This window comes from Dermacentor variabilis, chromosome 2, assembly GCF_050947875.1.
Source record: "Dermacentor variabilis isolate Ectoservices chromosome 2, ASM5094787v1, whole genome shotgun sequence".
Lineage (NCBI taxonomy): Eukaryota > Metazoa > Arthropoda > Arachnida > Ixodida > Ixodidae > Dermacentor > Dermacentor variabilis.
Window position 1 is genome coordinate 53,028,631 of NC_134569.1, and position 24,146 is coordinate 53,052,776.

Sequence of the window (24,146 nt, forward strand, 5' to 3'; positions counted from 1 at the left end):
CCACGCACCACCAGCGCAACAGCCACCGTCAAACATAATCGGTACCGAGGAGGAGGTTGCAATCGAGACACTTCTGCGAGTGCGGTGGTTAACTCTGCTTCCGTGCTGTGAGCAATATCGTGGTAGGTAAATAATGACAGCACGAGCACCGCATTTCTTCAGGAACGCGCGTACCTTTGCAGGACTTTCCGGAGGCGTCGGTGATGTAGCCGCGCAGGCAGTTGCATCGGTAGGTGCCCAGCATGTTACTGCACGTTCCACTCGGGGCGCACAGGTGCGGCTGCTCCTGGCACTCGTTGATATCTGCACGGAAGAAAGTGGCCAGTGACTGTTCGTTAGCTTCTTAAACACATTAAGCTCATCAGTTTGCGAAACATCGGGTGTAGATGCTAGGAGACATTGCGCTAAAGAAATGTTCGGTGCTGAAGGTGGTAACAACTTTATTGAGACTCTGCTCAGTTATGATCTGGCAGGCCCGAGTCCGAGGATGGCCCCTCACGAGGAGCGACCCTTTCGGCCCAGGCAACGAGGGCTTTTTGTAGTTTTTCATCCGGCGTTCTGAGCAGCTCCTCCCACGTCTGTTGTGAGGGAGCTGGCAGGAGCGACCTGGGAGGGGGTAGACCCTCGCACCCCGAAAGAATGTGATTTTGGGTAGGCAATGTTTGATTTGTGCAGTCTTGACATATTGGGTTCCATTGCCCGTTGGTAATTATGGCCAGCCAATGTGGGCTGGGGAACGACTTAGCTTGGATTCGACGCAGGATCAAGGCTTGCGCTCGCATGAGGCTTGCGTTTGGAGGCGGGTAGATTCGCCTTTTTTTGCTTGTAGTAGTTTGTAATCTCGTGGTATGTCGTCGGTGCCTTATCCATGGGATCCGAGTCTGAGGGGCACACCTCCCGGTTGATTAGACCTCGGGCTAACCAGTGCGCCTCCTCATATCCTTGATTCCCCGAATGGGCAGGGACCCATACGAGTTAAACAGTATTTTCATTTGTGAAGTCCCGTAGGACTCGCGCTGCACAGACGCCTATGCTGAAGGGTGCTGAAGGGTGCTATAAAACGGTTGACAGCGCGAGCATCGTCCAGAACGTGCGGTGAGTGAGTGAGTGAGTGAATAAACTTTTATTTGGTCCAGCAAAGCGCGATAAAACGCGCACCCGGCTAATCCCACGACGGGACTGACAGATCTAGTCTGCCGGCCCGATCGAGGGCGCGCTGGACGGCCAGGATTTGATCCTCAAAGAAAGGACTTCGCAGGAGCGCGTCCCACTCTTCCTTGGTGAACTTCGGGCCCAGCGACCCTCACTCCCAGAGCATATGAGGCAACGTAGCTACCTCACCACAGGCCACGCAAGAACAATTTGGATAAATCTCTGGATACCCGCCGTGGTTGCTCAGTGGCTATGGTGTTGGGCTGCTGAGCACGAGGTCGCGGGATCGAATCCCGGCCACGGCGGCCGCATTTCGATGGGGGAGAAATGCGAAAACACCCGTGTGCTTAGATTTAGGTGCACGTTAAAGAACCCCAGGTGGTCAAAATTTCCGGAGTCCTCCACTACGGCGTGCCTCATAATCAGAAAGTGGTTTTGGCACGTAAAACCCCAAATATTATTATTATTAAATCTCTGGATATATGCTATTAAGGGACGCCGGATTTGGGTACGAGTTCGTTTGCAGAAGTCTTAGTGTGACCGCCTGCGGCCTGCTTAGCTTGGAGTGAGGCGGGGGGAAAACCCTTCTCTCTAAGTAGAAGAATTTCGTGATTTCGTTGTGCATGAGAGGAGCGTCTCTGTGTCCGGGGAGAGAGTCGCCCGATCCGAGGGCAGCGCGGTCGGTAAAGACGGCTTTATTTTATAGGAAAGGACGAAACAAAGAAAGAAACGAGAGAGACGTCACGGACGTTGAGCTTTGTTTGGGCTTGGTTTAATGACTGCCATCCAATGACAAGGTATAAGTAGGACATTCAGCTTTGCTCACTGTAAACTAATTCACTGTGAACTGTAACTGTGTTCACTGTAAACTGTATTTCGTCTTTCTATGGCGATAATTACAGCATTTAGACAACATCAGCTAGGCGAAGAAGTAGTTCTTTTGAGGCCTTGTTTTGTTTTGAACTACTTCTCAGGGAAGAGCGTAAACGCCTTTTATTCTGCCTCAATGCTTGCTTAGACTACCGTTACAAAGAATATGTTTGAGCAAGTTGTATTACGCAAAAAGCTATCTATTTCTTCTCAGATTGCTTGTGTGCTGGTCCACACTTGTTAGTGACGGCAATGCTGATGGTGCAGTTTGTTGTCAAGCCACAAAAATATTTACTAAGGGGGAAGCTGTAAGGTTAGTTCGTGAATGCCGCCCGTGTGCGCGAAAGTTTAAGCGATCGCTTTGCCTGTCGACCGTTTTAAATATCACGAACGCGATTCTTCGTGCCGCACAGGCGCTGGTATTCTTGTTTTTGAACGGTCGATGAATGGGTTTGTTTTCTTTGAAAGGATGCCAGCAAGAGAGAGAAAGAGAGAAAGGTTTCCTTCAATTTGCCCTCCTCATTTTTTTTATTGGGAATGATACGTGCAACAGTGCAAAGAACTGCTTCTGCATATAGTGCCGTGAATTCATAGCTCGAAACTAGACAAAGACAGGAAGAATGGAAACGAAGATTTGTGTGTGTATAATTTCGCGCTGTGAATTGGCATCATGGCACCAACTAGCCCGATCTCATACCGTTCTGCACGTAATACGTAAGTGAGAATTTCATGAAAAGGGAAAAGCCTGTCGTCGTACAATTCACTGTCTGGTTAATCGTGGTACGCCGTCACTGTTTTACCGTATGTAACAAATGCCGTCACTAGCATCACAGGTACACTTATAAAATTTTTTTTAGACTTTGGTTTACTTCGTAATTACATCATTTCCCCCCCAATTTCTGAATCGAACCTATATTGCTTTTACGTCTTTTCGGGTTAACAGATAAAGAAGTAGCCGACATCACCTACGACGGCAACGTCTTTTGTATACACGGTCATTCTTTAAAAAAAAAATATCGGCAATAACGAACCTGTGTACACCAGCCTGTGACCCATCGACCGCAATTTAGTCCAAGCTCACGAAAGTGAATCAGCTGGCGTGCTTACCGAGACACTGGTTCTCGTGCGACTTGTAGCCGTTCTTGCATCCGCAGCGGTAGCTTCCCGGTATGTTGATGCAGCTGTGCTCGCAGTTGTGCCTGTCCGTCGCGCATTCGTCGATGTCTTCGAAGAGAAAAGAAAACAGAAAATGGCGGGCCTGTTTACTCTCTGTGTTCGTGGACACATTCTTTCCATTGTGTTTCTCCAGAGCATCCCGTCCAGATGCTATCTCAATGAAAAAAAAAAAAAGAAATATTGCATTACAGAACGAAGTCCGGTCGGTCTGTGTGCGTTGGTTTTCCGCGAGGGGCTTTCGGTCCAGATTTGCGGAGGTGTGACACATCACCTTTGAGTTTAACAAGAGTGCGGATGGCCTTGACGTGTGCGTAAACGTATCGTGTGCTGATTCTCGACCGAGAGGACGGCGTCGGACAAGCGTACGTACAGCAAATGACCATCCTATCCGCACTCCTCCTGTGTAATGCTCCAGAGAGTCGCTGGACGCATCGTCACGGACGTTCTTTATACGGGCGCGTCTACCGCGTGCCCATAACCAATTTCCCGATGACTCCATCGGCTGAACGCCGGTCTCGCGATCGAAAGGCATGGGTTCTATCCCGAAGGATGCGCATTTTGTTTACCATTTGTTCATATCGACGCATTTGCTAATGGAACGCTCATGACCCCTTAACACACTCACAGATACTTCTAATGAACTTAACGTATAATTGTACAAAAACGCTGCGTTGATTGAACGAAGGGAGCCACTTAAGTGGGCTTCTCCTTACAAGAACTGTTACTGTGGAGAAGCCAGCTCCGACGAAGACCATCCCTTTTCCCTTTGTTTAACGAAGAGCACGCGTCAACAAGTTTTGAAGTGCCTTCAGAATACCCCATGGTTATAATCTACTACGCGTGTAATAGTGCCTGTTCCCGTGTCGTGCGAAGAAGAAATGCCGTGCCATCGTTTGTCTAACCTTTGCACGATACTTTGTCCTCGGCAAGCGTGTATCCCGGCTCGCAGGCACAGATGTAGCTGCCGTCCGTGTTGACGCACTTGGACTTGCAAGGCGGCACGCTCTGCTCGCACTCGTTGATGTCTGCACACGAGAAGTACGCGCAGCTTCGTCGTATCTCAGTATACGAACGGCACAGTTCGTGAATACCGCGTACAAATGAAATACGAACAGGGTAGCTCAGAGAGCAACACGGGCAACCCAATAGCTTGGTGCATGGATTTCATGCGGTGGTGTAGTATGTTGTCTTCGAGTGACAAGACCTCGTGTACATAATTTCTTCTATTTCCTAACATTCCTTTAGGAGCGCCACCTGCAGTGACCGGCCGTGCTAGATTTCTTGTCATTGTCTTGCTTCATTTTTATAAGATCCGTCACATTGTTCTTCTTTTCTTTTTTATTTCCCTTCTTCCTGTCTTCAATTTCTATGGTTCTGTCTCCTTTTTGAGGAGTAGGCAGGCATTGTGCCCCTTCCGGTGGCAGTTGCCAGCCTGCTCCTCGCTTTCTTTTTGTCTTTTCTCTCTTTCAATTGCACATATGTTTTAATACCAATTAATAATAATAATAATAATAATAATAATAATAATAATAATAATAATAATAATAATGTAATTTGTTCTTCTGTACAAGCAACTGAGTAGGACACGTCGAAGTTGTAATCAGACGCACTAATACATCCCTTACGTCAAACATAATCTCGCGATTTTGTCGTTCCGATTTTAACTTTCCTGCTCGGCTTTCATTTGTACACGACAACACAGTTCAATGGTAAGATAGATAATGAAGGCATCGCTGAAGGGTAGACCAAAATCGTCGATCTCAGTCCCTGTCCTCGTACAACGCTGGAACAAACATTTTTTTAATATTCATTCTTTCACATCTCAACAAACGAATGGAACTATGCCGTTCCCATCTGTATAAGCAGCAATACATTTACCGACATCAATAAATCTTAACCAGTTCTCTTTTGTCACCGATATTTTGTGAGCTGATCGCATTAATTTTTTCTCTGGCGTTGTCTGATGCGTAAATTATCTTACGTTTGGTTTGTTATTTTGTTTTGGTATTTTGTTTCCATGTACATACTGACCCTCGTGCCTGAATCCATCTCTGTAGGACCTGCGATATGCTACACTGCATAACACATTCTTATGAACAACAAAAAAAAAAAAGCACCTTTGCCGTGCCAATTGCCATCGAGGATGGTTATCTGTAAATTAATAGGTGCCGTTATTCAACGCTAGCAGCTGCGTTCTGTGTCATCTTGTTTCTTCGAAGTTGTGCCTCTTGGGGTGGTAACAAATCCACCAGGCTTGCCTATCTGCTTATCTACACATATTGCAGCCCTGGGTGGAGCTGTTCAGTCAATCCTGATAACAGAAATGCACCAGTTAGCACATCACGTTGTCTTGGTGACAAAAAACCTGCACGACTTGAGCCGCGGCTTCACGCGCTAAATACATGAGGCCTGTACATTTCAGTGGGCGACGCTTAGCGCAGTGCATTTATTTTTCTAGAGAGTACAGTTTCTCAACAGGTTTCCTTGCCTTCCCGAGTGCTGTCTTATTTCATTGCGCACAGGGGCCGTATTTTGTAAGGATTCTTCGTCCGATGCTATTTTTTTCCTATCAACCTTCCCACTGAGTGGCCGATCCCGGTCATAGCACAGGCGGGGCTTCGTACGAGTAATTGAATAATGCGAAAAAGAAAAGAAAATGAAAAGACTTTCCACAAAATATGGCCCCATACTTACCACTGCAACATATGTGTTAGTATGGTGGTTTATTACGATGGGGGGGGGGGCGCCTGCTTAGAAGCATCATGTACTACAGTTTACATGAATGCGCTGGACAACAACAACAGCAAAAAAAAAATCTATTCGTTGCGCTGTTGCAGCATTCTAGTAGTACCTGCGGCTAGTAGGCGCCTCCAGGACAGTGGCGCGCTTATCAGCCTACGCTACAATAGAATGGTACCCAGTTGGCGAGGTCGCACCCTAAGAAACAAAAACTCGTGGGTCGGTCAATGGATCGGAAGCTCACCTATGCACTGGTTTCCAGAAGCGTCGGCCTTGTATCCTCGGTTGCAGATGCACCGGTAAGAACCCTGGATGTTGACGCAGCGGCCGTTCTTGCACAGCTCGGGCATCAGGACGCACTCGTTGATGTCTGCGCATAGCGAAACTCGATCTGTTGATTACGCAGTTTAAGGTATACGCCGAGTCATGTTGCATTTCTTTCGCATCCTGCCCGTGTCCCAACTCTTATAAACCCACTCGCTTTATTTCTTTATTATTATTTTTCGTCCGCAAGCGAATGTCGGCAAAGAATATTTAATGAATACCATCACCACAGTGCCAACGGCGCTGAATGACGTAATGAAGCTTCAGACGTAAAATATGTACACTGCGGATACTTCTTTCCCCTCAGGTTGGAAACCTGCGTGTTTACGATGGCAGCGCAAACGACGACGTAATAGAACGAACAAAACAAAAATAAACAGTAAACACTCACTTTACATTTTATTGAACTGCTTACCTTTGCCGTCTTTGGTGAAACCCTTTTCGAATGGACACAGCTGGCGGTATTCTCCTGCGTAGAAAGCCAGAATCACATTTAAAAAGATGTGACGTTAGCTCACATTTCAAGGAAGCTGGGGATACTCGCCTGCTCCGTTTTTTTTCCGCGGGAGAAAACAATAAGCGTCTGCCTAATCTACTTGAAGTGATCATTTACCGAGTACAAGTTGACTTTTTTGATCGCACGTACACGGCGCTTAGGGTTTGGATTAGGGCATGCACAGCCCAAGGAGGCGAGCCTAGTGCCATTGTGGACTCCTGGCGGTCACTCTGCGCGAGTATCTGGACTGCTGGATAGCTTCTTCAAGGGGCGTACGGTAGCGCCATTAAAAGACGGGACGAAATAAGACACACAGGGACACACACAGCGCTAGCTTCCAACAATGTTATCGAAAACCAGGTCGCGTACTTATACACTCGGCTAACACGAGTCACAGCCACGCGAACAGATAAACAATCAGAGCGAAACATTGTACACCGCGTACACCCCTCGTACATGAATCACCAACAAGCCCACATTGCAACCCTCCTGCTGAATAGCGGCTGCACTACACCGAGCGAGTGTAGAGACAGTGAGCACTGACTCGTGTTCCAGAGTGGGCAGGCCTCGCAGTGCGGTCCCCAGGCGGCGCCGCAGGAGCAGCAGCAGTCCTCCCGTGACGACTCACCGGCGCCCGCCGATGAGCACGACGAAGAGGTCAGGTAGCAGGTGCCCTGCCGGGTGTCTGCGGCAGAGGAAGGACGGGCGCAGATGCGCGCGGACGCTTTATTCGGCATTACCACGAGAAGCCGCCGAGCGACGACAGGCTTACATTCTGGGGCAGTGGTATTCGAAGCTCGGCAGCTTGACCGGTTCTATAAGAGCTGTTGCCTGATCCCTTACTGAATGTCTGCCCATTTCCTTTCATCCCCCTATTTCCCGCGTCCTCTATCTTCCCACCCCTTTACTCATTCCCAGTCTTTCAGCACAGGGAACTCAACCGGATCCACATCTGATTCATCTTCGTGCGGCGTATACTCTGTATTCTCGCAGGCTCTCAAGTTGTTCACCGTTAGGTACGGCTTGGGTGCAAATAATGGCATCGCCGTGCATCGCGTGTCCTGGACGCTGAGTGCGATTTTGCGTCACGTTCAATGGAAGTTTAAGGCAAGGAGCGTACAGACCCGTGCTTTGCTTTGGCGGATGCCTCTGTAAACGACACTTCGACTCTCAACAAAACCGCCATGTCATCTACGACAATTTATTATTTAAAAATATTTATTTCAAATACTTTTAAGACTCGAAGCCGCTACAGAGAGGAGTGGTTAAAAAGAGAGCTACATCCATTAAATTTAATAAAACGGCCTGATTAACAGCAGTTTTGGAGTTGTTACCATCTGGGATGAGAGCGATGGAAGCAGGAAGGTGATTCCATTCGACAGTTGTCCTAGGGATGAAAGATTCGCCAAACAAGTTCGTATGACGAGCAGGCACTCCTGTTAAAGCTTTGGTCTAGGTGTGGTAGTTAGGAGGAGAAAAAATGTTTTCTTTCAAAATAGAGTTACAATTATAAATTTTATGATGAAAGAGACAGAGGTGGAAACACTTACGACGCACTGAAAGATCGGGCAGGTTTAAACCGGTCTTAATCAACGTTACTCTGGTAGGACTCATGTAACTGGATAGAATGAAATGTAGCTGTGGCCTGATTCTGAATTCTTTTAAGTGCGTTAATAAGGGTGAGCTGGCCGTAGTTCCAAATAGCATAGGCGCATCCTAACTTTTATCTAACGGGCGTATTGTAAAGAGTTAGCTTAAGGGAAGACGGTGCAGAGTTAAAATTTAGAAATGTTAAAAATGTAGTCCATGTGGGTGTGCCATAAGAGGTTGTTAGTAATCTGAAGCCCAATACGCTTGTAGACCGTTACAGCTAGGCGACAGAGGAAAACCATTAACATTACAGTTTCACGCAATGTCGTTTTGAGAACGACGAGACATTTGCTTGACTTTACATTTCTCTATAGTTATCTTTATGTTTCATTTTAAACAACATTCTGGTACATGTTCAAGATCCTGTTGGAGCTGACTACAGTTAGATATTCTAGCTCCTGTTCAGACGACACCCGTGTCTTGAATGAGATTCACGAACGCTGTATTTTCAAGAGCTATAAGCACACGCATTTGAAGTAAAGGAACAAAGGGTGGAAGCCAAAGGTCCAGTTGACTAAGCACCTCCCACGAAAAAAAAAAAAGGATGGTTTGTTTGTGAGAAAGCTGCGCCAGCAAGTTGCGATAGCAAATCAAACGGTTGCGAAAGCGCCGACGAACTTCTTACGAACGAATTCGGTCCCCAACATTTTATCCCCACGAATCACTTCTCGCTCACACATCTACGCAGCTCGTGCTCACGAATCTGAAATGCACGAACGAACAGCTTACGAGTGGGCCATTGGTTGAGCGCGCATTTGAATCGTTCCAACAGTGACCTATAGATGGCCAGTCGGCCCATTTCGCGCGCACGTGGTCAGACTCACCGTGGCACTGCTTGCCGTCGCGGCTGCTCTGGAAACCCGCGTGGCACACGCAGCGGTAACCGCCATGCGTGTTCACGCAGTCGCCGTTCTGGCACACGTCGGGCTCCTCGCGGCACTCGTCGATGTCTGTCGTACAAAACACCCGGCAGAAAGAAAAAAAAAAGAGCATTCGTGGTGCATTCAGCGATTGACAGTGAATCAGCGGCGTTAGTTTAGTTTGAGATTTTTTTTTTAGGACACGTCATTCGTTTCGATTACAGTTGTAAATGAGAAACAAATAAGGTAAGCACACCGTGAGATCCTGCCTATAATACAGTCTCTTATATATATATATATATATTGCTATTGCGTCATATTGCGCGTAACACGTCGATTTTGTGACAAAATTACGCAGCCGGAGAGTCGCGTAGACACCATACCTTCGCAGTCGTCCCCGTAGCTGGAAGACCTCATGCCGTCAGGGCAGACGCACTGGAACTTGCCCACGAGGTTCTTGCACGCGAACCGGCAGCCGTGTGTGCCCGCCTTGCACTCGTCCAGATCTGCGTCGACGTAGTCGCGTCACACAGGGACAGTGTCACGACGCCGCTGACCAGACGCTCAGCCAATACCGCGGCCGACCCCCACGACTTCGCAGGCTCCTTACCCTACCGAATACAGGCGCTCTCCGTAGTCCAATAACTAAATGAGTACGATAATAACTGCTTATTTGCCATTCGCGACGACTGTTTCGCTTTGTAGTAGTATAGCGTGCGTACCTTGGCAGTGCTTTCCGTCCGGCGCCAGTTCGTAGCCGTAGGGGCAGGTGCAGCGAAACGAGCCAGGCGTGTTGACGCACCGGAACGCGCAGCCGTCCACGCCCAGGCTACACTCGTTCACGTCTGCGCGTGCAACAGTCGATGAGGAAAGCGGCCCGCATGCCCGAACAAAATTCATGAACGCACTGTACGAATGAACACTGTGGCAAATCGTTATCGCGACACCAGCAGCGCTATAACCACATTCATGCAGCAGTTGGAGCGGTAACGGTGACGGCGTAAGAGAGAGTGAACGTAAGCCAATAAAGATATGGAGGTTAGCGAAAGAGCGTCCCAGACCGGCTGGCTGCCCTGTGCTGGGAAAAAAGGGGTAAGGGGGAATAAAAGATAATAGAAAAGAGATGGTCAAAGGCAATCGCAGAGGTTATAGGTGATCTTCAAAACCAACACACCGTCTTCAGGGCCTTGTGTTTGTGGTAGAATCGTAGAATTGCTATGTGTAGATAACGGCCTGTCCTTGAATCGTGCTAATACGATGGAGAGCAATTGTCTCTTTACACGAGGAGCGACCAATCACATAAAGATGGGGCGCTATAACCTAAAACTATTCCAAACTTTTCTATTGCAATTTTGCAATCAGCTCTTCGCGATTGGTCAAAGACTTTTTTGGACCGCCCCCACTTCACCAGTCTGTCACGCGACGTCACGAAAACCGCGATAGCTCCCCATCTGATGTGACATGTACACATTGATTATGCGTTGTTTGATCGAGCAAAAGAAAAATAGTTATTTCTGATTGGACGCCTTTTCGCCATTAGCCCTCGGCTATTGGTAAAAAGCTTTCGGGCTGTACCCACTTCACCTGCCTGTCACGCGTCGTCACAAAACCGCAAGAGCTCACCGCGTCAAATTGACGTGTACGCATTAAACATGCATTAATATGCCGAACAAAACTGAATTTTCTTCTGAATAGCTGCAGGCTGCCCCGTTCCGAAAGGAATAAAAGATGGATGCCGCCGGTCGCTCAGGCACTGGCTAGTCGCATCTGCCGGAGCGCATGGGTTTATTTGCGTATAATAAAGCTTTTTTGCGTGTCCGTGTAACGTTTTCGAGCACTTTCGGCATACTTACGACCTCGTTCTGCGAACTCTTCTTTGCTGAGGATCCCTTTTAGCGTCATTCTTAAGCTTCCGTTCCATGCCGCCGCGATTTTCGATCAGCCACCGTAAGCTAAGTAAGGGAAAGCGGACCAATCGCGGACGCCGGCTCCAACCTCTTCATACGGTCAGCGATTTTCAGTGCACTGGCTCGGCCCCATCGAATCCCTCTCCACTTGAGCGTGCTCCTCGCTTCTCATCAGCCAATTAGACAAGAGAAGCCGCTCAGTGTAGGCAATGTTATTCGTTTTTAAAGCAAACAAAAGTGACTTACTATAAATAAGGAGAGCGTTTGATTGGTCTCTTCAGAGAACTCTGCGGGTGACCGCCCGATGCTTGCGCCGGTGGTTACGCAAATTTGACGTCAGGAGGTTGGAATAAAAACATATTGGAACAGTTTTACATTATATGGTCTCGTTGCGACCAAAATTAGTGCGCGCAGTGCTCTTGGTCGTCCTCATGAGAGCGAAATAAACTCTCGTGAACATGGACCGAAGGAGACAGCTTACGAAATGCTACGGCATAGCGGTTAGGTGGTAACATTACGCTGTAACTCGTTGACGGACGCTGCTGAAAAAGAAATCACTGTATTATAAACGACGCAGTCGAGGGGAAGGATGTATATAACAGATAATGTCTCGTACCTTCGCAGACCTGGTTCAGGCCAGGTGTATAACCATCCTGGCAGCTGCATTCGAATCCTCCCACGGTGTTGGTGCAGCTGCCCTTTCCGCACACGCCGGGCTGTTTGGAGCACTCGTCCACATCTGCGATGTGCCACCCAGGAAGCGAACGGTTATGTAAGGCAGCTCAGTTAGGTTGCTTAATAAAGCCGGCAGTTAAACATTGGCGCGCGTACCATCTTCGCTAAGACTTTTCAATATGGCTATGCAACCTTTCATTTTAATCAACGGTTCGTAATTCAGCGCCTAGTGCGTCTATACTTGCCCCGCCCACAACGTTGTCGCTATCCTTCGTAAGTAGTCTTTTGCCGGTTTGCTTTCTATCTTGCGGAGGTCAGTGCTCGAAACGGAAGACGACGAAATAGAATGACGGAGAGCACTCAGCATTGGTCCACATTATGCTCGATACTGCGGTTCTGCTTCGACGCCAGTTAAGCGCTAGATAGAGGAGCGACCGAGTGACTTTATCCTGGCATGCTCAGCAACGCGCACTGGCGAACAAGAAAAGCGTCAGCCAGGGAGAGGGGGATGCGTACCGACTAACAAACATGGAGCAACGAAGCTTTTGTGCGCGCGTGTTGCCACAACGTGAGAGTTGCGGCCAGTTTAGCCATGCGGTTGTCTGTGGCAGAGTGTGCTGGTGACGGAAGCAACCTGCAGACAATGTAGTGTGCGCATAACAACGGCTCACCGACGCAGCCCCGTTCGCTCGAGTCCAGCTTGAATCCAGGCTCGCACTCGCAGCGGTACGAGCCGTCCGTGTTGATGCACTTGCCGCTGCTGCATATGCCCGGGATCTTGACACATTCGTCGATGTCTTCACGGACAAGGCAGGCAGGAATAGATAAAATAGTGTGAATTGTTGCTTATCTGCGATTCCTTCCGTCAAATTATTTTAGCATATAATTTTGCCTCTTTCGTTATGCAAGGTCAGCTAACTCGTTGCTTTATATAATTTCTTTGCTCTTTATTTGCTCTCGTATGAATTCACACATGTGCAGTGATATCGGACGTCACTGAGGCTGTGCTTTTCTGTTAAGGTCAAGTCAGCAGTGTGATCACTGATCAGTACTAAATATTGTCAATTTACTTAAATTGTTCAGAAACAGTCAAATTTCCAATAGGCTATCAAAGCCGCCTATCTTCGCACGGCTTTAAAATTTTGCACTAGTTCTTATAACTTTGATGCCGAACGGCTGGCTCACAATTGCCGCTCTTCGATTCTAACAAGACGTGACAATTTAGATTTTCATTATTTACCCGAAGAAGGCTAAGAGGCATTTGTTGCTATTTCTAAAGATTAAAGAATATCCACGTGACCGCAAAGACAAATTTATTACTCAGTACGGTGGCTGCACTTCGATGGAGGCAATTTGCAAAAACGCTCGCGTGCTTACGCTTGGGTGCGCGTTAAAGAATCCAGGCTGGTCAAAACTAATCTGGGTCCCTTCGTTACGGCATCTCTCACTACCCCATTGTTGCCTTGGGATGGCAATCTCCATGATTCAATCAATCAACATTTTCGGTGCTCATGAATAGGGCCCCGAGCACGGAGGTACAAGCAGCGCGACTGGCTCGTGATTAAGAAGACGGAAGCTTTCTAACACGCAGGCTTCGAAAAATTCTTTGAAGCCGTTAAAGCAGGATGCAGTAACTCACCTAGCACGCTGCCGTCGACTTGTACGAAGCCCGTTCCCAATGGACATAGCGCCCTGAAACTGCCTTGTTAGGCATCGAGAACAGATAGCATTAATTTGCAGTTTTCCTTCGACACCTTCTTCGAAGTGTTGTTTCAAAGCATGCAATAGACGGTTCGCACGAAAAAGAGGAGTCAGGATTTGTGCAGATACCGCGCACTGTGGGAATCGATGTTATGCGAAGCATTTTGCAGTTACCCGGCTATCTAACCTTATCTGTGGTTCCGTAAAGCGATACCATGTGGACTAATGTGTTTGTGTGAATTGAGTAGTTGTGTGTGTGGGTCGCGGGCATACGTATCTGCGACGACGGCAGCACCGCGACGACCACGTTGAACACGATTGTATGACGGCCACGGCATGATTTCTACGTCGGCCGTTCGGTGCGTGCTTAGGATGTCGAAGTTGTTTGTTCCTACATAGGTAGTGGACGAGCGTAAGCGAGAGAAACACAGGTTGTGACGCCATCAGCGACCACATGTCGTGCAATCGTGCGTACTTACGCTTATGTCATGTGGCGTATGTTAAAACGACGATGGTGGTATTTGTATTTCGGCGAAAGAATGTCAGAGCAGGATTAACTTGGGCGATCACGAAGTAGATACAACGTCGCACAGTTTCTATGCAGCGTTAGCTGCTACGAGGAAAATACTGGTGAAAGTGGGCTGGCCCCGGAGATAGTACACTCTTACACGGCCGCTCAGAGCGCGAGCTGTCAGAAGGAAAGAAGAGGATGCGGCTTGGGACGAAAGATGTGTGCGTGGGGTGTGTGTTTGTGTTTAAAGAGAGCCACTTGAACGGAAGTATCGCTGTCGTTGTAAATGTATTGCAGGGAAGTTGTACAGGCAATAATGAAACAAATAAGTCATAGCCTAACGGCTAGAGCAACGAGCAACGGACTACTGTGCTCTACGGCAGACGTTCGATTCCGCAGTCGGTTATACGTTGTTTTCTCTTAATGTGTTAGCATTAGGAGTGTCGAAGTGGGGAAAAAAGGGCATGCGTGTGAAGTGTGGGAAGCCGGTCACGTGGCGCAACTGACCGTGATCTGCTCCAGACCTCCGTCAGTTGCACTTCGCTCCTAGAAGAGGCAGGGCGTGTGTCGAGTGATCTCCTGAACAACACTTTACAATGTGGCGAACGCAATTTAATTCAGGGATTCGGCACCTTAAAGAGGTGCGACGTCGATGCTAACGCATTTCTCGCGCATTTACCTGCAAATATCCACAGAATATTCATTAAAGCGGGGTGGGACAGGAACCTGCCGCATAGTGCCAAGGATAAGGCAAAGAATGCTTCGCATTAATATAGGTTTCTGCTGTATTGCTCTGCGCGTTTGCGAATGAACTTGCAGCGTGAATACGCTTCAAAGATACACTCCAAGAAGAGGCAGTGCTGGCGACTCACTTTTATTGAAGCGAACGGCTTTGTTAGGCTCACTACACTAGCATTCCTTGCGCCTAACTGTTTTCGTGTGCCGATCCCGAATGCAAGTAAAGTGTAAACAGCGTGTTAAAGCGCTTGCTGTCACGAAAGAAGAACGGGAGGAACTTGCACGTGATGCACTTACCGCACGGTTCAGAGCGCTACTATGGCGCGACAGAAGTGCGCGTGTGATCGTGGCCTAGTGGTTAGAGCATTGGGCTGCTGTGCTGGAAGGTTCGGTCCCACCACCGCTCGTTCACGCATTTCTTTATAACACGGCGGACCTCGTGCACACACTGGAGCTATCTAGCGTAAAACTCCGGGTATGTAGCGCTTGCGCGAGCGGGCCACAGCGCACGGAATCTTACAAGAGGTCCAGAATAGCCACTTTGATGAAAGTGAATAACTTTCTGGAAGCCTTCGGATATTCGCTTATATTGACAATCATCGTCGATGGTCTCTGAATAATTTTTATGGCTGTAGCTGTTTGCCTTATACTTCACTTAGTTTTCGAGAGTTCGCGATATTCCCCAATGGAGTAAGTGTTTACTCCCATTGATCGCAAGGAGATTAAACGCGTTCAATTGCGGAGCACACTCTCAAACTGGTATCAAACACGGAACAACCGCATAAAGTAGTTGTGCCGGTGCTCTGTTATTTTTTTATGCTGTGAGTGCTCAAGCGACACCAAAAATAGTGCCACCTGTGTTGTTTCATATGCCAACGACTCATACGCACTTCTTTAAACGTAGATCGAATCTTCTGCAAACTATTGTGCACTTCTGAAGTAAAAATTTCTCCCCGGCGTCCCGTCCCCCCCCCTTTTTTTTTGCAAGTGTGAGGGAAAGGTGAGGAACAAGCAATCGATCGTGATGAATCTTTCATCAGCCGATGCTTGCCGGATCAACGAAGGTCGATGGTCACAGCCTGCAGCTGCAGCCACACTGAAGTCTAGGTAGTTCGCGAGAACAAAGGCTAACTACAAAGACTTATGCAAAAAAAAAAAAAATACAGTCACAGAAATGGGTGGAGCAGTTTGAAGACACATCTTACAGAAATATTATGAGTGCGAATTGATGTTTCTTTTTCTTTCCACACATTGCAAGCTATAGAAAACCGATATGAGCTACTGTTAATCATAAGTGTAAATCGTAGGACGGTCTACAGACAGGTTAGAGAAAAATTCTTTAGACAGTTTGCAAGATTCACGGGAATACTTTTTGTAGAGTCGCCGAAGGAAGGTTAATGAAAGGAAGGGACAGCGTGCAAGTCGTCCGGTGACGTCAGCACTCACTCTCCGAGGGCGACGGACAACGCGTGCACTGCGCGTCGTCACCCCAGGCGGCTGATCCACGCATACAGCAGCACTCCTGGTGGCTCATGTTGCCCGGCCGGGGCTCCGAGCAGCGCTGACCGTGGTACCGCAGGAAGCAGTGCTTCTGGCGCATGTCTAGTTCAACAAGGGAGGAAGGACGAGAGAAACTACGTCAAAGCGAAACTCGCAAATAGCGCACACGATCTCGGTCACAAAAGCACGGTGACCCAGAAGTGTCATGTTAGGTAACCAGAAGTGTCGGAAAAAAGACAAAAATACGTTAGAACAATTAGCTTCCACGCAATTTCGTTTTTTAGCCTATTTTATTTAGTATGTGGCGTTTTGCTTAGGCGAGTGGACCGCTGGAAAACGCCTTTTCATGACCTTGTCCCCCCATTATGCCCCGACTAAACGTGATCGCGCTCCCTCAAGCGTTCGAGCGCTGCCGTGACCTAGCATTCGAAGTACTTTTGAAGGTAACAGTCGCGTGCCGTGAACAACGAGGGCAGGATAGCTTCGTTAATTCTAGTGGAGGTTCAAGCGAAAGTTACGCCTAAGCTAGTGGTATCGTCAACACGCCTGGGTTGGCTAGACGCGCAGTGACAGAACCTCCTGCTCATTTGCAGGCGCCAACCGACGACTTGGCCGCTTGACTCCTGCATTTAGAAAGCAGGACACGTACGAAGCAAGTGAACTCACGCAAGCGTTAAAGAACTCTATTTTGAACGGGGCATAACGCACGAAAACGAGAGGTCTTCGAGTGCGCTTACCGATGCAGCTCTTGCCGTCCCCGGACAGCCGGAATCCCGGCGGGCAGGTGCACGTGAAGCTGCCGCGGGTGTTGGAGCACACTCCGCCCAGGCACAGCTGTGGGATGGACATGCACTCGTCTACGTCTGCGTGGAGTTAACAAACAACACGGTGCTTTACTGAACGACAACCGAATACGACAGGCAAAGCGAAGTCGTTACCAGATTCCTGTTGCCTTACAGACCGATTTTGTAGTCAAATAATGCATTTTTCGAGAGTTTCCGCGAAACATCGGGGCACGTGCGGCTACTAAACAGATGAAGAACGGTAGTATCCCCCCCCCCCCCCCCCACTCCGCCCTTTCTAAAGAAATTTTTTTTGCTTAATGTTAAGAAAGCTGATGTGTTTTTCTTTCAAAAGTGGTGGCGGCCCTATATTACTGCACCCGTTAAGCTGTGGTCGAACAATGAACGTCTCTGGAGTCAACTTTTCGACAAGGGAACCGTGTCTTTGTCTCGGTCCTGACGAGGAGAACCCCCCCTTGCCGAAACGTTCGCTCCCGAGACGTTCATTGTTCGACGCCTGATGATCAAGTCTCCGTCTTCCTGAGAGCCTCCGACTCGTATGAGCAGCGACTGGTAACATTCGAAAGTTTTGAACACATACACGTGCGGCTACCTTTGCACGCCGGCAGAGCTGGACTGTGTTTGCTGCTCTTTTCACAGTATAAGAGTATAAGGTGACTGTCTTCAGCATGGGACTGTTGTTATACACGAGAAAAGCTGACAAACATAAATACTTCTGAGAATTTTTCGTCCGGAGTAGCGGGTGGGTCTTTCTAAAGAGTTCGCCTAGTGCACGAAGTTCGGCTATGCACGGCTAGTGCATATTGTGATATACGTAAGGGCATAAAAGTGGCATCCGCACCCACGCAATGTCGGCCGCTTTGCGACAACTCGAATCCCTTCGGGCAGGTGCACTCGAAGGAGCCCTCGGAGTTGCGACAGGTGCCCTCCTGGCACATGTCGGTGTCACACTCGTCGATGTCTGCAACGGAAAACGCGGTGAGGGAGCAAAAGAAGACAAAAAGGAAATGTAACTAGCAGCCACACCGAAAGTGGGGCTCGCCACCCCTAGGGGGCGGGCTTCCGCATTGTGCTTTCAATTAAGTCCTCATCACGTCCGCTCACCAACGCAGCTTCTTCGGTCCTCGCTGAGCTCGTATCCCTTCTGGCACTCGCACTGGAAGCTGCCAATGGTGTTTCGGCAACGACCGTTGTGGCAGATGCGGTACTGCGTACGGCACTCGTCCACGTCTGCAACGCACGAGATGAAAAATGAGACCAGACGTGTAAGAACGCTCTTGTCACTGGTCACCCGTGACTTGCAACTTCCACACCAAAGGCAATCAAGATCAAGAGCGGTACGACGAAAATAAAGAGGTACCGGCAAGACGAACTCCTTCCGTCTCAAGTTCCAAGGTGACCTCTTGTCGGTTCGTAAGTAGCGTTTCCGCATAACGTTCTGGCGCTCTGTCCTGCGCGATTAAGGACAGCAAGGCCACTCGTCACATGATGCCCGATTGAAGGGGTGTGTGGGGTGTGTTTTTGTTTTTAAATTGGCACACTATGATCCTCATTTATAATGCCCTTTCTGTGAAAGCGCGCGCGACCAGAAATCAAATCGCCGTAAGTGCGTATTCAGCGGATGGCAAAGGAAGGAAGGAAAAAGTGGAGAAGGAAAGGCAGGGAGGCTAACCAGTTTAGCTTAACCGGTTTGCTACCCTACACATGGGAGAGGGATGGGGGCGATGAAACATGGGGAAGAGAGAGAGAGAGAGCACATAGCACAGCACACACACATCGTCCGTTAGAGTCCGTCAATCTGGCGTGGTACGTGAAATCACTGTCACTTATAGCTTATAGTCGGGTTCAACCAGCGCCTGTACAACCTTAGAAGACAGCAGCATTTGCACTGCAAAGCCAGATAGACACGACCCTCTACCAACGGGCGCCCACCCTAGACGGACGTCATGAGCCGGACGGCCGGTGACCCCGCCGACGAAGTACACGGCCGCCTGCGCTTCGAACAGGGCCAAGTCGCGTCAGCTGTGTGCACCTTCTCCTCGTCGGAGTGAATTCCGAAACTGTTTATGATGCTCCCTCATGCCGGAAGAATTATTGCGAGCTTACGACGCATCATTTGTGCCGGGTGCGTTTGTTCTTAGCTGTGATCCGGCGAAGAAAGATTGTAGCGAGTATCGGTGACGCTGCGCTACGCATCTTCCGGAAACAGGACCCCGCGGCGAGACACCGCTGCAAACAAACGTCCTGCATGTTTGTTCCATGGTGTTTCGTTTTGCTCCAAAGTGAAGTTACGACGAGGAAACTTTGCCAAAGTCTGGTACACCTACTGCGAGCAGCGGATGTGCTCGTGTATTCTGTAGCTGTGTTTTTCATCGGACGTGGTGAAGCGATGGAGCAAATCCATTGTAAGGAGAAACGAAAGAAGTGTACGCGGATGAAACAAACCTACGAGTGTCTCAACAGAAAAAAAAAAGATTTGCGAAGGCAACCTCCAATGCAAAGATTTGTTGCTGCCAGCTCAGCGCGCAGACAGTCGTTGGCAGCAGTTTTGCAAGATAGCCGAGCGTCTAGCAGCGTCGTTCGAGTGTTGTGAAGCACCGTCGATTGATTGCTGTCCACCAATGCTAACAATCAGTGACTAACACGCTCTTCTTGAGTGAATGTCATTGGATTAGTAACGGCCAGATGTTTGGTCGCAGTGTTTGTTTCCCTAATGTCAGCCCCAGTGCCAAGTCGTATAAAATTATGAACGGTAAACTGGAGCCCTTACAAGAAAGCGTGGCATAAATTCGTCTCTCTGTGTGGCTTAGTACTCGTTGCTCACTGCACGCGCCAGTTGTAGAATGCCCTCTGTGACACAATCATGTATAGGTTGTGCTGCCAGCGCTCGACATGCTTTCCCACAACACAGCGCTACGCTGCTTTTAGATTCTCGTGATATGTCGCTACTAAAAATTCTTGTGACACTGTTAAGGCAACGGTGCAAAAAAATAAAATAAATATACGACAAGGTAGGTACAGCGGCTTGTGAACTGACTCCTAATACCTCTACCCGCGTCTGTGTGTATATGTGTGTGCGAGTTTTAGAACGGTGACGCACATCGCCATTGTATACTTTCCGTTGCAATCTGCAGCTTGTAGTCACGCTCTAAGCGTCACAAGCGCGCCGTCAAGTTAATCGGGATCGTTTCTTCGCACTGGAGGCGCAACAGTCTATTTTTTTCCTGTTTCCGCAGCACACCAAGCGTATCTACCGAGATGACCGTTTGGTACGAATACACCTATACACATTTGAATATCTTTCGATCACGTGCAGACGATCGGCGAGTAACCACGCTTACCCGTGCAGTCGTTGTTGGGAGACAGCTGGAAGCCGGGGCTGCAGACGCAGCGGTAGGAGCCCGGGACGTTCTCGCAGATTCCGTTGGCGCAGATTCCAGGACCCCGCGTGCATTCGTCGTAATCTGCGGCGCAAGGGTACTGCGGCATCTCAGTCGCACCCAGAATGCAATACGGGGTCACATCCACGCTTCAGTGTCACTTTCATGTTGGCTTGTGGTTAACGAAGTAGCACTTCGTCGCGAGTTTTCGAGCACGAAACCTTAACAAAAGTTGTACTTAAATATACCTAAATCAAATCGTGGTAAGCTATATTTATTTAGGGCAAAGCTGATTTCGACAACCAGAATTTTCTCAATCGCTAGTTAAACGTTACGTAGATAAAACAGAAACGGTTTTAGTGTGCTTGACCAGTCTCAGGTTCATGGCGCAAAGTCATTGACGGAGATCGTTTGAATATGTAATTTATGCAACCAAACAAAGCGTTGATTCTCCAGTGCCTTCTCAGTGTGGTTGCTGCGCCGTCGTTTGAACACTAACCACAAGCGCTATGCATGTATAGTCGAATACTGACGGCACTTGCCTTAATAGTACTAAATGTAAAATAATTTCGTCAGACAAACAGCGTCACGACCACGATAGGTTTCCGACTAAATGCACGGATATGTTTCCCTACCGATGCAGGTGTCTCCAGCGGGCGTCGCATAGTAGCCAGGGTTGCAGGTACACTGGAAGCTGCCATCCAAGTTGGCGCACACTCCGTTCTGGCAGATGCCTGGCTTCTCGAAACACTCGTCCACATCTAAAAAAAACACACGATTTTAATTTCAGAATTCAATTTCTCGTAGGTAAATGTCTGATAACTAAACGTACTAGCTTGCACATTATGGTGCCCTACAGTCTGTTACAATAATCCGCTAAGAGCTGTACTAGCACCTTAATGGCTGCGGAAATAATGTCAGCTCGTAAGTGGCATGCTCGAACAATATCATAAGAAGCCAACAAACGCTGACACCTAGGACGACAGAAGGTAAATCGCACGCGAAATGCGAAGGTTGTGGGATCGTTCCCCGGCAAGTTGTTTTTTCAACCACTTTCATTTCCACAAATTTATCGTTTCTTTATCTCATTTATTAAGCATAAGTAATTTCCCCTATGTTGTCCTTGGTGTCAATGTTGTTGGTTTCTTATGATATGGCTAATAAAAATCGGGTCCTTTCTTCTCATTATTATATAACGAGGGTCTCGAATCCGGCAACATTGGTGCCTTCAGGTAGCATGTGTGGGTTTATTGACCGGTTGCCTTCACCCAAAAAGATCACGTTCTCGTGACGCCTGCGGCAGAAAGGATGTTCCACATCCGCCGCCAAGGTCTGTGAGTGGTGGCGCTGGCTAACACTCCCAGGGTTCTACTAGAAACATAAATGCCCAATAAAGTGGATGGGGAAACGGCGCCGCGGTAGCTCAATTGGTAGAGCATCACACGCGGAATGCGATGGTTGTGGGATCGTTCCCCACCTGCGACAAGTTGTTTTTTCAACCACTTTCATTTCCATTAATTTATCGTTTCTTTATTTCATTTATTAAGCACAAGTAGTTTTCCCTATGTTGTCATTGGTGTCAGTGTTTGTTGGCTTCTTATGATATGGCTAATAAAAATCGGGCCCCTTGGTTAACCCCCTTTCTTCTCGTTATGCTCGAACAAACAATTTCGTAACATTTCATATGTTTGCGACCTCTGCGAGTACCATCGTTCAGCACTGAAATAGCCCGGCAACATAGTTTGCTGTACGAGACCTCACTCAGTTGAGAACATGTTTTGATCCCACGCGGCGTCAACCTATTAAAAAGAATCACGTGCTATAACTACCATATGCTAAAGAGATAGTCGCCTCGCTCGCTCGTTCGGGCTATCCACTTGGATTGACAATCATAGTCAGCGGTTTCTGCATATATATATATATATATATATATATATATATATATATATATATATATATATATATATATATATATATATATATATATATATATATATATATATATATATAATCAAGATTTCATTTCATCGCTCAACAAAGAGAGAAAGGGGGTTGACGGGAAAAAGCTGCATTATTGCAGCTTGGCTAAGCCTGGCCCCCTATGGTAGAATTCGACAGTGTGCAACGGTAATATAGGCACATAGCAACCTAAGTCTAGGCACTTTATAGAAAATGTAAAAAAAGATAACATGGATGTACAGGCAGTAAATTGTTTTTTTTTGTGTGTAGCACAAAAAAATGAAGAAAACCGAGGTACATACGACATAATTTCAGAAAATAAGCTGTGACAATGCAGCTAAAAAGAAAATGAGAACAAAATTGAATACATCAGACGCATCAAACTCGATATAAATAGACGACATGCGCATATGTGCATACACAGATACATACATATATACATACACACATAGGTAGGAATACACATGCTCATGCATACTAATATGTATACAATATACAATAATCAAATACAAGTACAGGAATCACAGAGCGGGATATTGCGAAAGGAAATAAGTGAAAAAGGGACGAGGAGACATAGTATCCGGGTTTAATCCATGTGTAGTTAGGGTGTTTAGTAGATCAGAAATGCGGTAGGATACAGATTGCTGTCCATAATTAGTACGACAAAAGCTCGTGTTATAGGGAATTTCGCGACGATTCAGGTAAACCAAATTTACATAATCAACATTTCTCCTTCTCAACGTTGTTCTGAACGTGCATACTAGACAAAATGAATAAATGAATTCAACCGGCATTATTTTGTATTCGTAAAAATATTTAGACGTGGTGTATTTTTTTTTTTGGAGGAAAGATTAGCTACAGCACGAATTGCTCGTTCTTGACATAATTTTAGTTTAGCGGGGGTTTGTTTTCATGTTGTTGTCCAGACTAGGCGACAATAATTTAGTGTAGAAAGAAAAAGTGAGTTACACGCAGTTCGTTTCACAGTGGTATAGATAGGCAAGACGTGTCAGTGTCTATGTAACATTCCCGTTATTCTGTTTAGCTTTCCGCGAAGACGTTCCACATGTTTTTTTCCAAAGTAGATTTTGTGAAAATATAACTCCTAGTGTTTTAACCTCGTTTAAAATTTGAATTTCTTCACTTTCTAAATACAACTGTGTTCCACATTTAGGGCCTTATGCTTTGAGCGAAACATGATCGCTTGCGTTTTTTTAGCACTAATTCTTAAACGGTTTCTACCACACCATTTTGCGATATCCTGGAGCACAATGTTTGCATAATTGAGGAGAGTGTCCGGATTTGTGCCCCTGAAAAAAAATGGTGGTATCGTCTGCATACCCTATCCATTTGATATTTTCAGCGGTCGAAAAAAGATCATTCATGTAAACAATGAAAAGAAGTGGTCCGAGAATGCTCCCTTGTGGCACATTAAATATTGAATAGACCGGTGTCGCTGTAATGTCTTTGCTTTGCTTGAGTATTGAGCACTTTGTGTGCGCTGACCGACAGTGTTTGGTGACAGTTTGCGAGAAAGTGCGAGTGGTTGGCTCAAAGCTGATCGACATGTCCTGTGGCTGTTGTCTAGTTGAAAGGAACTGGCTATAGCTTTAGAGCACTGAAGACAGAGGATGCCGCTACCCACCTTTACAGTCTCTGCCGTTCGCCGACGGCTTGTATCCGTCCGGGCATTGACATTTGTAGC

The 24,146-nt window shown here is 47.5% G+C and overlaps 1 protein-coding gene across 3 annotated transcripts in view; it reads right to left on the reverse strand.

Annotated features, from left to right (window-relative positions):
• The window catches only part of LOC142571847 (fibrillin-1-like), a 114,016-nt gene that overhangs the window by 10,609 nt on the left and 79,261 nt on the right, over positions 1-24,146 (reverse strand). For all 3 annotated transcript variants that reach the window (XM_075680502.1, XM_075680501.1, XM_075680503.1), the window contains 19 exons: positions 24,087-24,146; positions 21,118-21,243; positions 20,444-20,566; positions 18,207-18,332; positions 17,944-18,063; positions 17,037-17,162; positions 16,246-16,401; positions 13,489-13,551; positions 12,521-12,646; positions 11,791-11,913; positions 9,990-10,112; positions 9,651-9,773; positions 9,232-9,357; positions 7,302-7,442; positions 6,677-6,730; positions 6,182-6,307; positions 4,101-4,223; positions 3,130-3,246; positions 175-303 (listed from right to left, as the gene is read on the reverse strand). The exon at positions 24,087-24,146 is cut by the window's right edge and continues 69 nt beyond it. In XM_075680502.1, the coding sequence (XP_075536617.1) occupies positions 175-303; positions 3,130-3,246; positions 4,101-4,223; positions 6,182-6,307; positions 6,677-6,730; positions 7,302-7,442; positions 9,232-9,357; positions 9,651-9,773; positions 9,990-10,112; positions 11,791-11,913; positions 12,521-12,646; positions 13,489-13,551; positions 16,246-16,401; positions 17,037-17,162; positions 17,944-18,063; positions 18,207-18,332; positions 20,444-20,566; positions 21,118-21,243; positions 24,087-24,146 (2,211 nt within the window). The remainder of the gene's footprint in view (positions 1-174; positions 304-3,129; positions 3,247-4,100; positions 4,224-6,181; positions 6,308-6,676; positions 6,731-7,301; positions 7,443-9,231; positions 9,358-9,650; positions 9,774-9,989; positions 10,113-11,790; positions 11,914-12,520; positions 12,647-13,488; positions 13,552-16,245; positions 16,402-17,036; positions 17,163-17,943; positions 18,064-18,206; positions 18,333-20,443; positions 20,567-21,117; positions 21,244-24,086) is intronic.